We start from the raw sequence: 12,971 nt of genomic DNA, 5'->3' as shown, positions 1-12,971 counted from the left end.
GCAGAGCTCCCCTCCACCCACGCCAGTGCCCGCACGTGAGCCAGGCTCCAGCCTTCCACCGCTTCACCTTGGAGAGAAACTGTTGAGTGAGATACAGCTCCGTGGCCAGTTCAGACAGACTGTGGTGCTGAGCTGGATGCTGAAATGAAGTTTAGATTAAGAAAAAAAAAAGAGATCTGTTCAGGTTAAGAAGAAGAAGAAGAAGGGAGGCAAAAACCCAACAGCAAGGCTGGAAGGACAGACAGACAGACAGCACTGCAACACCTCCAACTCCGTGAGCGGGACGCGCGGTGTTCTGACCCCTGCAAGCCGGAGCGAGAGCCATCCCAGAGTTCTCGTTCCGCAGCAGGGTTTGACACGTGCCCAGCCCGAGGAGACGCGGTCCGCGAAGCAGAGAGTGAAGCGGTACCTCCGTGCCGCGGGCGGGACGGGCAGCGCCCGCGGGTACCCCTGCGCCCGCGGGTGGGAGAGACGCGCCCCACGCAGCCACACTTACAGCCTTTGGCTTGAAGGGCGGCTGGATCTCCTTGCGCTCCAGCTTATCCCAGTCGATGTAGCGGAAGAACGCGTGCTCCTTGATGTCCCGCTCGCCTTCCGGGCCGCATCCCAGTCGCTTGGCAGGGTGCTTGGTCATCAGCTTGGGGAGAGGAAGAGAAGAGACAGTCACTCAGTGTCCGACTGCTTCCCAAAAGCTCCGTTCTGAGAAGCCCCCCGGGTGCTGCGATGCCCGGCTGGGCAGCCGGCACCACGCGGCCGCTGCCCCGGGACGCCCCGCACCAGTGCCCGGACCCCAGCACGGGCTCCCGGCTCCTCTCCCAGCTCTCAGTGCTTGAAGCAGAGGACAGAGGGAGAGGCAGGAGCAGCTCCAGGGACGGGGCAGGCTGGCAATGCCTTCCCACAGCAGACTAAGCAGACCGCAGGTAGGTGAGCACGGGGTGGGACGCGCACATCACCCTTTCCTCTAGGAACGAAACTGGTTCACCGAGAAATAACGTCAGGGCGCTGGCAGAGCTCCCCGCACCACTGCGGTCTCACCAGGCTGCTACGACGCGGGGAGCAGGATGCGTGCAGAGCTGCTCCGCAGTCCCTCAGCATCTGCATAATTAATTTTACAGGACACTGCCCATTTAAGACGAACAGTTTGCCCTCAGCAGCTGTCAATGGCCCTAGAAGCAGAACCCCCGCTTCCCCGGAACCGCGGCAGCACGGACAAGAGGCGTATTGCTGACGAAAGAGCAAATTTGGAGAAAAAACTGCAAACCGTCCGCTCCTGTTGTTCGTCACCTGAACTTCTCCTCTTTGCTGGCTCAGCAAGGGAAGCCAAACGGGCCGGGGGAATTCGGGGCGGCTGTACAAGCGTTAATATCCTGGGGGCATCGTCTGAGCCGTGTTCAGAGATCGGAGGGGGGTTCCAGAGCTTCAGGAGACGCTGGTACCCGCGGAGAACACGAGCCGCACGCCTGCAGCAGCAGGACGACTTCGTCGGAAGCAGGAGGGTTCAAGCTGAGCCCAGAGCTCTGCAGGGGCTGCGGCGAGGCTGGCTCCGGGTCCCAGCGCCAGGGGTCCGCAGGAGACCCCGGTGCCCTCCGGCGAGCCCCGGCAGGGACGGGGCACCCGCAGCTCGCCCCGGCCGCAGGGCCAAGAAACCTCCCCACCCCTCTGCGGAGACCGGCCGGCCCGAAAGACGAGGGTTTTATCAGCAAGCATCTCCTGACAAAAATAAATGTGTTGGGCAGCAGGCAGCCTGCCGAGTCACGGGGAGACAACGAGCCCTGCAGAGCTAACGAGCCCCGGGAGCTAACGAGCCCGCCAGGCCCCGTGCCCAGGCAGAGCTCCTCTGCCCGAGGTGTAAGCGTCCGACAGAAGTCAGCCCGGCCACCTGCGAGGGCACAGACCACACTCGCTCACGGAGGCCGATCTTCAAGCGTAGAGCTGCAGCAGGGAGCCGAAAGCAAGGAAAAGCCTCCAAAAAAAATCCCAAAATAAAAAATCCCAACAAACGTGACGTAAGAGCGGAGCCACTAACGACTCTGCTAGCAAACGGCACGACGTCCCCGGCCGGCCCGCCGCGCAGGCAGCCAGCTGCACGGCGATGGAGCCACGCATCCCTGGACCAGCCGCACCCCGGGAACGCCCAGCGCCAACAGCCAGCCCTGCCCGGCTGCCCGGGCTGGACAAGCCATCTCCACCGGCGAGACCGACCGCTCCTCGGGGCACGGACGGGGCCGGCAGCAGCACCAGCCCCGCGGAGCCCGTCCCGGCGCGAGGACACGCGCTGGGGCTGCTGGCGGTGGGCTGGGGACGGACGGGGCGGCCGTGGGGGTGCCAGGAGGCAGCAAGAACAACAGCGAGATTTTTTTCTAACTCCCATTTGACTTTCTGTTTGTCAATAACTGTCTCTCTCGGTACCGCAGCATGCGGGTCCTTATAAAACCACAGAAATCCCGGTGTGCGATGCCTAGCCAGGTGGTGACCCGCCTGCTCTCACATCGCCCTCGGCACACGGACAGGCGTCTGTCTGTCCGCGCCGGCTGCCGTGCCCCACCGCCCCTCGGCTTTCACTGCACCCGCTTCAAGCTGCCTGCTGTTCAGCTAAGCCAGAGGATGATCGCATCCCCTCGGCCGGCTCCGGACAGCGTCCTGCCAATCCAGCCCGGCCCCGCTCGGCCCCGCTCGAGGAGAGCAAAAAGCATCCCTGTCCCCGAGGGGCTCCCAGCGCAGCCCTCGCGGCTCCCCGGGCATCCGCCGACCCCCAGCCCCGCGCTGCCCTGCCCACGCCGCCGAGCCCTGGCCACGCTCCTCTGCCCCTGAGCTCTTCCAGCCACAGCCCGGGCGCGTGCCGGCGGCTGTGTGCCCCCCACCCCCAAGTGAGGTGCCGCGGTTAAGCCCCCCGCTCCTTCGGCACGCCGCGCTCGGAGCAGCTCAGCCCAGTAACGAATCGCAGAAGATGTTCTACCACACGTGCCTGCCTCTGAGGCCGACCAGAGCTGTTCCACAGCGCAGTCCTTCAGTGCTTTCAACATATGCATCCAGAAATGAAATAATCTTGTTTTCCCATTGTGCATTTATGCATGTGAGCAGGAAGGCTCCATCTGTTATCGATATACAGGACCCCATAAACATGCAGATTGATTCTCCTGGCTTACATAGGAGAATCATGTAGCTTTGTTTGCATTAAACAGGAACAAGTTGCTCTAATCCCCGTACTGATCACAGAATCACAGAATAGTAGGGGTTGGAAGGGACCTCTGTGGGTCCCCCAGCCCAACCCCCTGCCGAAGCAGGGTCACCCAGAGCAGGCTGCACAGGACCTTGTCCAGGCGGGGCTGGAATATCTCCAGAGAAGGAGACTCCACAGCCTCCCTGGGCAACCTGTTCCAGTGCTCTGTCACGAAGCAGCGAGCACGCTTCAGGCTTCTGCAGCTAAGGAAGGACGCTTTAGACCAAATCACCCGTAACGTACGTCCGACGTTTGGAGCGCAGACACGGCAAAGCCCGAGCCCGGACCCCACCGCTTTGCTACGCTGCACCTTTCCTCTTCGCCTCTGCAGGGCAAGCGCACGCTGTGTGCTCACGGGCTTGGTGACCAAAGGCACATTTTGCACCCAGAGGCAAAGCTGACCCAGAAGATCTCTGCCCACATTTGACGAGACCGCAGTGTTGTTCCCCTGTGCTCTGCCCCAGTGAGGCCCCATCTGCAGTGCTGTGTCCAGTGCTGGGCTCCCCGGTTCAAGAGAGGTGAGGAGCTACTGGAGAGAGTCCAGCGCAGGGCTACGAGGATGAGGAGGGGACTGGAGCATCTCCTGCGAGGAGAGGCTGAGGGAGCTGGGCTTGTTCAGCCTGGAGAAGAGAAGGCTGAGAGGGGACCTAATAAATGCCTCTAAATATCTGCAGGGTGGGTGTCAGGAGGACGGGGCCAGACTCTTTCCAGTGGTGCCCAGCGACAGGACAAGGGGCAACGGGCACAAACTGAAGCAGAGGAAGCTCCAGCTGAACCCGAGGAAGAACTTCTTCCCTCTGAGGGTGACGGAGCCCTGGCCCAGGCTGCCCAGGGAGGCTGTGGAGTCTCCTTCTCTGGAGATATTCCAGACCCGCCTGGACGCGATGCTGTGCCCCCTGCTCTGGGTGACCCTGCTTGGGCAGGGGGTTGGGCTGGGTGACCCACAGAGGGCCCTGCTGACCCCCACCACGCTGGGATTCTGTTGATGGGCAGCAGCCCCCACCGGGACCTTCCCCTGAGGGCACTGGCCCCTCCGCCGCCCCGGCACACGCTTCAGCGTGGCACAGCCGTGCCACCGCGACGCCGGAGCCAGAGCCAGCAAACCCCCCGGCACGGTGCCCAGCCGCCCTTCGCACGGCCATGGCTGCTTCTCCCGGGCAGCACCACCCATGGGAACACCCCTCGAAACACCTCCACTCATCACCGCCGAAAACACGCTGGCTTCCGCCGCTGCTAGCGGGCAGAGAGCGCAGAGGGAGATGGAGTTCGCGCGCAGTCGTTCACCAGGAAAGGGCTGCTCCGCTCGGGCACAAACCCCTCCGTGCGCGATGGCCAGCGGCACGCAGACGCGCGCGGCTCCGAGACGGGAGCCTGGCTCCTGGTAGCCACGGCAGAGCTCCCGAGAGCAGAGCTCCGCTACCTGCAGCAGGGAAGCGGCCGCTCCCGCATCAGCCTCCGGGAACAAATCCGAGCTGACAGCAGAGGAGGGAAACGCTCCGTTTGATCTGCCAATTGACGCTGCCTGTCGGGTCGAGGAGCTGTGTTCTGGGTAACTCTCCATTTTGCTTCCCAGCCAACTATCTCTGATTAACACTTGTTTCTTGGCTCGGGCCGATACAAGGCTTTCAGGATCAAATGCTTTTCATCTCGGAGCTGTGTGACAGTAAGCGACGACTGGCACCGGCACGGCGGAGTGAAACCGCGGGGGAACAGCGGAATCGCTCTGGAGAGCGCGGCGGTGAGACCCCAAACCCTTCACGTGTAGGAGTGGAGGCTTCTCCAGCCGCCTGCCCCCCGGACTGACACAGGGCTGGGTCTCTGCCCTCCGGAAGACCTGCCACGGACCAACGCACACAGCGTGGCTCCCATGCCCCGTGGCCAACGGAGACAGATTTTATGGTATTCCAGGGGAAAATGTCAATATTGATGGTTCATAAATACCGCACGTATTTTTGATTAAACTTTCTGGTGTAGCAGTTTGGTGGAGGTAAAGAACGTCAGGAGCTTTTGTGCACGTCCCTGACACAACAGGGACAAAGGCAACCACCACTGCGCTGCAAAAAAATACAAGAATTAATAAAGAACCAAGCTCTCCACGCACGGCTAAACGTCCTCCCCTGCAGCCTCACATCTCCAGACGTGAGAAAAGCCTGCACAGCTACACCCAGCAGAGGCTGCAGCCGTGGTCTCTCCTCGTCTATTTACGGCATTCACGTCCGGACTGACGCAACAGCAAACGGAGCCGACGGTGAGGTCTGTCCCGCTCCCTTGGGTGCTGGGGGAGAACGGTGCTCAGCATCACCGAGCACCCGCCCTCCCTCCAGCCCGCCCGGGGACACGGAGCAGCTTCCCCTGATGTCCCAGCCAACAACAGCAGGAGGAAGGAGAGAGGGTGAGGAAGTCCGGGGAAGCTGCCCCTTGGGCCACCAGTGGGGTTTCCGAGTCAGGGACTCTGCCGTACCACGCTCTGCTGAGGGCGAGTGCCGGGTGGCCCGGGCAGTGTCCCCTCCCTGCGCGCCCGGCGGGGAGCACCCATGCGGCTTCACCCCACCAGACGAGCCAACTCCCCTCCTCAGCACCAGCTCTGAATCCTGGCAGCGCTGAGAGAGCCTTCGAAATGCTGCCGTGGGAGCGCTAAGCGCAAGATGTGTCATTTGTAGATAGAAACACTATTTTGAGACATAGAACATTCAGATATTTTAAATATTAACTATTAAAAGCAAACATTTTTGAAATTCCTACACAAACACGTATTTATAGCACCGTTTGACACCGGCTGCCTGCGCTGAGGCGCAGTCCCGAGCAATAACCGTACCCGTAACAGCAGCAGGACCTCGCCAGCCGTTACTCATCACAGCGCAAATTAATTCAGACTGCATTTAAGTGTGGCCTAGGCCCAGTCCACAGAGAGCTCAGGACACCGGGCAACGCAGAGCTGCACCGCAAATTAAGAGCTAATGAGCTAACGAGCAGGCTGCGCTGACCCACAGCGGCGCAGAGCAGCACGCGGCTCCAGCTGCCCCCAGCCGCCCTCGCCAGCGCCAAGCGGAAACCTCCGCAGGACGCAGGCCCCGCATCGGCTCCCGGGAAAGCTGTCTCGGAATCACACTGCTTCGCTCCGAGCGTCGCTTTTCGCTTCAGGCAAAGATGCAGGAAACTGCCCTGGTGTCACCCACCCACAAGCAGGGTCTCGGGGCCGATGTCCTCGGCGCCCACATCCCCCCCAGCGTTCCTGCCGCTCACCGGAGCGGAGCCAGGCCAGCCCTCCAGCCCGACCCCAGGCTCTGCCCCGAGCAGCGTCACGGCACAGAAAGGACCTAGATATTATTTTTAACCATTTTTAGCACATATTGATAAAATAGTGCAAGTTGTGGTCCTAGGAGCGGAGCACGGGCACCAGAACACAGCCGAGCTCTGGGAGGTTTGCCTTGCGCGGGAGCCTGCAGCCCGGACCGGGGAGGGGAGGGCGAGGGGAGGGCGAGGGGAGGGCGAGGGGAAGGTGAGGGGAGGGCGAGGGGAGGGCGAGGGGAAGGTGAGGGGAGGGTGAGGGGAGGGCGAGGACCAGCGCTGCGCCCACCGGCTGCGCTTCTCCCTGCTCCCAGCCACCGCAGCGCAGCCCTTACCCCTTTGCAGATGGCCACTGCCTCCTTGGACATGGACTTGGGGTAGGCTACGTTGTGCTCCATGATGGACTGGAAGAGCTCGTCTTCGTCTTCTCCCTCGAAGGGAGCCTAGAGCAAAGCAAACACAGGTTCAGGGGCGTTGCTTGATCTTTGAGCTCCAGTTGCTGCTGCGACCTCAGCCACGGGAGCAGCCCCGGCTGTGCCACGCGGTGACTGGGCGCTCGGCAGCGCAGCCCCTGGGGCGGCACCCCCGGCTCCATCCCCAGCACCGAGGGGACGGCCCCTGCCGTGGGCCAGCGACCAAGCAGATTGCACCTCAGCACATGCTCACAACGGAGTTTAACAGAATCCCAGAGGAATCAACGAGCATCGCATTACCTGGCCAGCCAACATTTCATAGAGCAGGACTCCGAACGCCCACCAGTCCACGGACTTCCCATAGGGCTGGTAAGCGATTATCTGGAACCAAGACAAACAGCAGGGTTACGCTCCCATTTTTAACCTGTTGGCTCAATGCAAACTGATCTCGAGCTGTAGTCCTGGTCAAAAGGACCGGGTTATTTACTGAGACACCAGTCCCCGAACGGGGGGAAATCACAGTTATAAACAGAACACAAGATAGCAAATGGGTTCAGTAGCTTGCAAAAAATCAGCAGCCCTCCAATGTGCACTATTAGAAAAAACCAGACTATTCACGGTGATTTCAGACACTCAGCCGAAGCTGTAGCGTATTCGCCGTGCTCTTCCCAACCCGCCAGCATCTGGGAGCAGGAGCAGCAGCCGGCCCTGCTCACCCTGATGCACTTCGCCATTTCTTCCCCCGGATTTCCGCGCGGTTGGTTCGAAGGCGCAGGGTCTGGCCCGCGGGGACGGTGCGTGGCCCTCCAAAACACAGCCGCAGCGCAGGGGCAGCCAAGCCCTCCGTGCTCCCAGCGGCCGGTTTGCTCTGCGTCATTCACTGCAGAACATCCCGCGCAAAATAACCCGATCACCGGCGGGCCCAGCCCTACCCGAGCAGTGTGGTTGTTTCGGAGTTAAAATGAATAATGATGTAACTTCAGGGTTTGGTGGTTTTGTTTTTTAAATTTAAAAATACCAACGTTTATTTTGGATAAGGAACCGAAATATGAATTTTTGTATTTTTCCATGATTTACTCTGCAAAACCTGAAATTCCCTGAATTTCACAATCCCCCAGCCCTGCAGCAAAGCCACCCAGCCCCCCTGCCTCTGCAGAGCAAGCGACCTCGCCCGGGGGCTCCGTAGCTGAACCCAGCGAGGGGCTCGGCCCCTGTCAGCGAGACCCCCGGCACAGACCCGGCCGGCGGAGGAACAGCCCCAGCCCCAGGAGAGCCCCGTGGCACCTTCCCCCCGCGCCGCTGCCGCTCGGCTCTCCGCGTTCCCGGGCTCCGGCGTGCAGCGAGACGCCGGGTCCGTGCCCTGGGCCGGGGGCTGCTGCCAGACGCAGCCCCCCCGCTGTCCCCCCCAGGTCCAACCCCGGGACGGCGGCAGGAGCCGGGCTCCCCCGGGCTCCCTTCCGCTGCGCAGGGTCTTCGAGCGCCGGTTTCATGGCTGGGCTGCTGCTGCTGGGCGTCACTTCAGCGTTTGGGGTTTGGCAGGCCTTGGGCTGTGCCATCTGTTACTTCATGCAAAACAATTACGCAATTTATTAATCCTAATTACAGAATTCTATTCTGCAAAGATTCCTGCGCTCAAGCACAAATGCAAATCGTATGCTAATCAGAGGAGAAAGCGCACAGCAACGCAGCTGCCGAGGTCTGCTCCTGCCGCTGCTCCCCGGCGAGCTCCCGTCCCCGCGACCTCAGGAGTCACGTCCAGCCGCCCCTGCCCTTGCCACAGACCCTCGCCGTGTCCCGCGGGATCCGACCGGGAGCTCCGTCGAGAAGCAGGCGGGGTGCTGCCCGCCCACCCAAGCAGGGAGCAGTTCCACCCCGCGGAAGCACCAGCACCGAGGCACGACTGGAGAATGAGAGCGACGCCAGTCGTCTCTCTGCCCTGGTCCTGGTCCAGCCCCACGCCCAAACGCGGTGACGCGATGCCCAGTGCCTCGACAGCGTCCCACGGCCGGGCCAGACGCGGGCTGACCCTTCCCGCCGCGATCAGACGCCGAGTTTCAGCTCTGCAAGCCCTCGACCGAGTGCACTTGAAGCTCCTCCTGCTTGTTTGGTCAACGATTTACGAGCGCGCTGGGAACCCGAGGTGTGAACTGTTCACCCCAGAAAGGCCCTTCAGAGAAAACAGCGCTTAGCAGTCATCCTCGGAGAAAAGCAGCCTCTGTACATCGAAGCCGCCGACCGCACGCTGGGGAAGGTCAAAGCCCAGCCCCTGCAGAACCCGCGTTGTTCAGAGGAGACGGCACCCGCGGGGTCACTCGCCCTCGGCAGGTGCCACCTCGGCACGCAGAGCCGGACCGCAGAACAGAGCGAGCCCTGAAAATGGGCCAAGCAACCCACGGGACACTTCTACCCCGACGACACGCTGGTCTGAGAGCGCTGCCGCTCCTAACGCGAGGGAGCGGGGCTCAGCAGGAGGGCCCGGGGGGGCTGCAGGCAGGGACCCCAGCTCTGCCGTGGCCTGGCCACCCCGCAGGGGACCCCGCCAGAACCCCGTGTCCCTGTTTCTATTCACAGAGCCGGGGCTGTGTATCATCACCCTTCTGAGACCCGCTGGTAGCAGGCTTCAGCACCATTCCAGGGTACCGCAGCGATCTGCGCTCTAATTTCCCATCTTCTGTTTTCCTTTCGGAAAAAAAAAAATCAGAGCAAGCAGAAGAAAATAAGAGTTTAAGTGATAATGCTCAGCCAAATACCAAGAGCAGTGGTCATTTGTCCTGCTCTGAAAGGGCATTAATCACCCACAGCATCTGAGCTATACACCGACATGCCACCAGAATTAATCTCAGTGGGACCAGGACACGTAACACACATTGGAATGAGTAACTAAAAACCTCTCTGGCTGCAGCAAAATGCAATGTAGTTTAGCATACAAACGCATCCAGCTACGTCCTAGCAAAAAGAATCTTTCTCCGAAATATTTAATGAATAAATATTAATCTCATCATTGAAAATTCAGCAGAGTGAGAAGTTCTTAGAGGGATATTTTCACGTTGAGGGAGCAGGCGTTTGGCAGTAATTACCTACCTGAATTTCACAAATCTGATGTTCAATGGCACCCACACAGCACTTCAGGTAAGTGCCACATGTGACTCCACCACACAGGTAATACCCAAACGCAAAAGAACTCTGGGGTGAGCGAGAGCGGCCGAGCGGCAGCCCCTCCTCGCCGGCACACAGCCCCTCGCCGCCAGCAGCAAGCGGGAGAGATCGAAAGATTTCCACTTCCCAGGGCCACACTCTCCACTGGGAACCCCATTTCTCCGCACCGGTTACGCCGTGCTGGACGCGGGCGTCACCGGCGGCGAGGGGCGAAGCCGAGCTGCCGCGCTCCCCCTTCCCCGCAGCGAGGCAGGGAGCAGCCCCTGGAGGGTCGGAGCGTGCCAAGGATCGGCCAGGCACGGCGACGCCAGCGGCACGGACGTGGGGAGAACACCCAGAGGGGGAAAACGCCGCGTGGAGACCGGCACCGAAGATTTTCTGCCCTTGGAGGCAGAAGCAGGGCACGCAGCCACGCGGAGAGGCAGAGCCAGCAGCGCTGCTTGCTGACGGGGCAGGGGGACAGTGCGGAGGGGGTGAGCTTCCCCAGGGGACGGTGAACTCGCTCATGTCCCTGTTTCCACAGAAAGCTGCCCACAGCAACGTCACCCCACGGAAAAGAGCAGCAGAGTGGCTGCCAAAACCCCTGCGGAGCATCTACGGCCTTTCTGCGCGCCCTACCTCAGGCGCGATGTAGTCCGGCGTGCCGCAGAAGGTCTTGGTGGTCACCCCGTCCCAGATGTTCTCCTTGCACATGCCGAAGTCTGCGATCTTTATGTGCCCCTCGCTGTCCAGCATCACGTTGTCCAGCTTCAGGTCCCTACAGAGAGAAAGCAGAGCGATGACACAAAAGCCCACCCGTGGAGCCACCCAGCAAAGCCACGAGCTTCCCGAGCCCAAAGGCCCTCCAGCGAGCGAGCTCCGGCCTCGCCTCACCCCCAGACTCTTTGCAGGATAACGTTGGGGGAAGGGAGTGAAAACCAGCCGGCGATCCGTCAGGATGAAGCGTTTCACAGAATCACAGAATCACAGAATAGTAGGGGTTGGAAGGGACCTCTGTGGGTCACCCAGTCCAACCCTCCTGCCGAAGCAGGGTCACCCAGAGCAGGCTGCACAGCACCGCGGCCAGGCGGGGCTGGAATATCTCCAGAGAAGGAGACTCCACAGCCTCCCTGGGCAGCCTGGGCCAGGGCTCCGGCACCCTCAGAGGGAAGAAGTTCTTCCTCGGGTTCAGACGGAACTTCCTGTGCCTCAGTTTATTTTGCTTTAACCCGCAGGAACACCATGATGGGCAAACCACTTTCAAGCGTACGACGGAAAACACTCTCATCTAGCAGGGAGACAGATTTAATGGATTATTATTTTTTTTTGCACCTATGTAAATCAAAGTGTACTTAAAGCTCACCAGCACTGTAGAAGAACCTACTCCGCACGAGTCCCTGCATCACCTACGCTACGCTCCCCACGAAAACAGACATCAGCCTGCTGGGCTCTGACCCTCGTCCACGAGGATCGGTTGGTTGGACCCAACCCTGCAGAGCTTTGCTCTTCAGCACGAACCGTGGAGACAGTCCCAGGCGCAGAGCTCCCGAGCGGACCCCGGCCCCTCCACGGGCGCACCAGCATCCAGGGCAGCTTTGCACCAAACCCTCAGCGGTTCAGGGGCGATTCGGACATCGCCAGCCCCGCACCCACCACGCCGTCCTGCAACCCGTGCCGCTCCTGGCTGACGTTACCCGCAGCAAAGCACTACGCAGAGGTCTCCGTTTCGGTGCCGGAGCGGGTCTGCACCACGTCCCTCGCCCAGGGTGACACCGAGTGCCGAGGCCGGCGGCGGAGCCGCACGGTGCAGGCTCACGCTGTGCCCAGCCCGCCTGGTGGCAATGCCGGCCGTGTCCCCGCGGCAATGCCCAGCCGCACGCCCCGTCTGCAGGGCAGAGCGCGCGCACGTCGCCCGGCCCGCAGCCAAGGGCAGCCGCGGCCATGGGACCCCTCGGCCTCGAGACCCCCGGCTGAAACGCCCCGCGGGGAACAGGCTGCTCTGCAGAGCCGGGGGCTGCACGGCGCAGGAGGCTTCACTTCAATAAGTAGAAGTCCAATAAAAGGAACAGCATAATTTACAACTTCTTGCTGTTTTTTAAGACTGTTTCTTCCAATTACTGTGCCAGTGCTTAGACTCCGCCAGGCCAAAGGCAGACGGACACGAGCCTGGATTCGGATTCGGAGGAAGAAAGGAAGGGAGAAGGGGCACTGGGGACCGGCAGACCTAGAATCAATCTGCAGCAGCCGATGGCAAAAACCATCCCTCACGTCGGGTTTGCTCCACTTCTTTCATCTTCGGAAAGAGTCTTCTGCGTCTCACCTTCAGCTGCGCCGCCGGCATTTCTCCTCGCAAAGCAGCTAATGGCATCTGACGCTCACCAGGACGCTCTGCTCTGCCCTGGGCTCGGGGGGGAGCGGCGGTACCCCCGTCTCTGTGCTCAACCAGCAGCCCCCGCGCCCGCGCCGGCCCCTGGCAGGACCTAGCTAGCTCTGGGTGCTGTGAATGGGACAGAAGGTTTGGGGGCTGGACCAGAAGTGACAGGCTTGCACCGCAGATCTCGGAATCAGCCGTTCATAACCACGTACTCTAGTGTTAATGGCAAGAAAATAGTGCCCTGCAGCAAAACGCCTGGCTCGGAACTGGTCCGTGCTGCCAGCGAGCAGTCTTGCATGGAGAGAAACGCACGGAACAGAGGCGAGAGAGGAACCCAGGCTGCCTGCTATGAAAGCAGGGACAAAGGAAGCACCTTCCCAAAAACCAGCGAGGTACGAGGCTCCCAGCTCGGCTCCGGGCGTGCAGACCCGACGGCAGCCGCCGGGCCGGAGCCGCGGCACTCGCGGGGAGGAGAGCCCGCAGCCGGGTGTCACGCGCTGAGCGGGGCTGCCGGAGCCCCGCCGAGCATCGCCGCAGCGGG

At 61.2% G+C, this 12,971-nt stretch overlaps 1 protein-coding gene across 2 annotated transcripts in view; it reads right to left on the bottom strand.

The window, feature by feature from the left end:
* The window catches only part of PRKCB (protein kinase C beta), a 131,363-nt gene that overhangs the window by 18,784 nt on the left and 99,608 nt on the right, over window positions 1-12,971 (bottom strand). For both annotated transcript variants that reach the window (XM_075435985.1, XM_075435986.1), the window contains exons 13-16: window positions 10,696-10,834; window positions 7,222-7,302; window positions 6,844-6,951; window positions 497-637 (exon numbers count right to left, since the gene is read on the bottom strand). In XM_075435985.1, coding sequence (XP_075292100.1) covers window positions 497-637; window positions 6,844-6,951; window positions 7,222-7,302; window positions 10,696-10,834 — 469 coding nt within the window. The remainder of the gene's footprint in view (window positions 1-496; window positions 638-6,843; window positions 6,952-7,221; window positions 7,303-10,695; window positions 10,835-12,971) is intronic.

This window comes from Opisthocomus hoazin, chromosome 15 (assembly GCF_030867145.1).
Source record: "Opisthocomus hoazin isolate bOpiHoa1 chromosome 15, bOpiHoa1.hap1, whole genome shotgun sequence".
NCBI lineage: Eukaryota > Metazoa > Chordata > Aves > Opisthocomiformes > Opisthocomidae > Opisthocomus > Opisthocomus hoazin.
The sequence above is the reverse complement of the archived record's forward strand: the minus strand, read 5'-3'. Positions and strand labels throughout refer to the sequence as shown.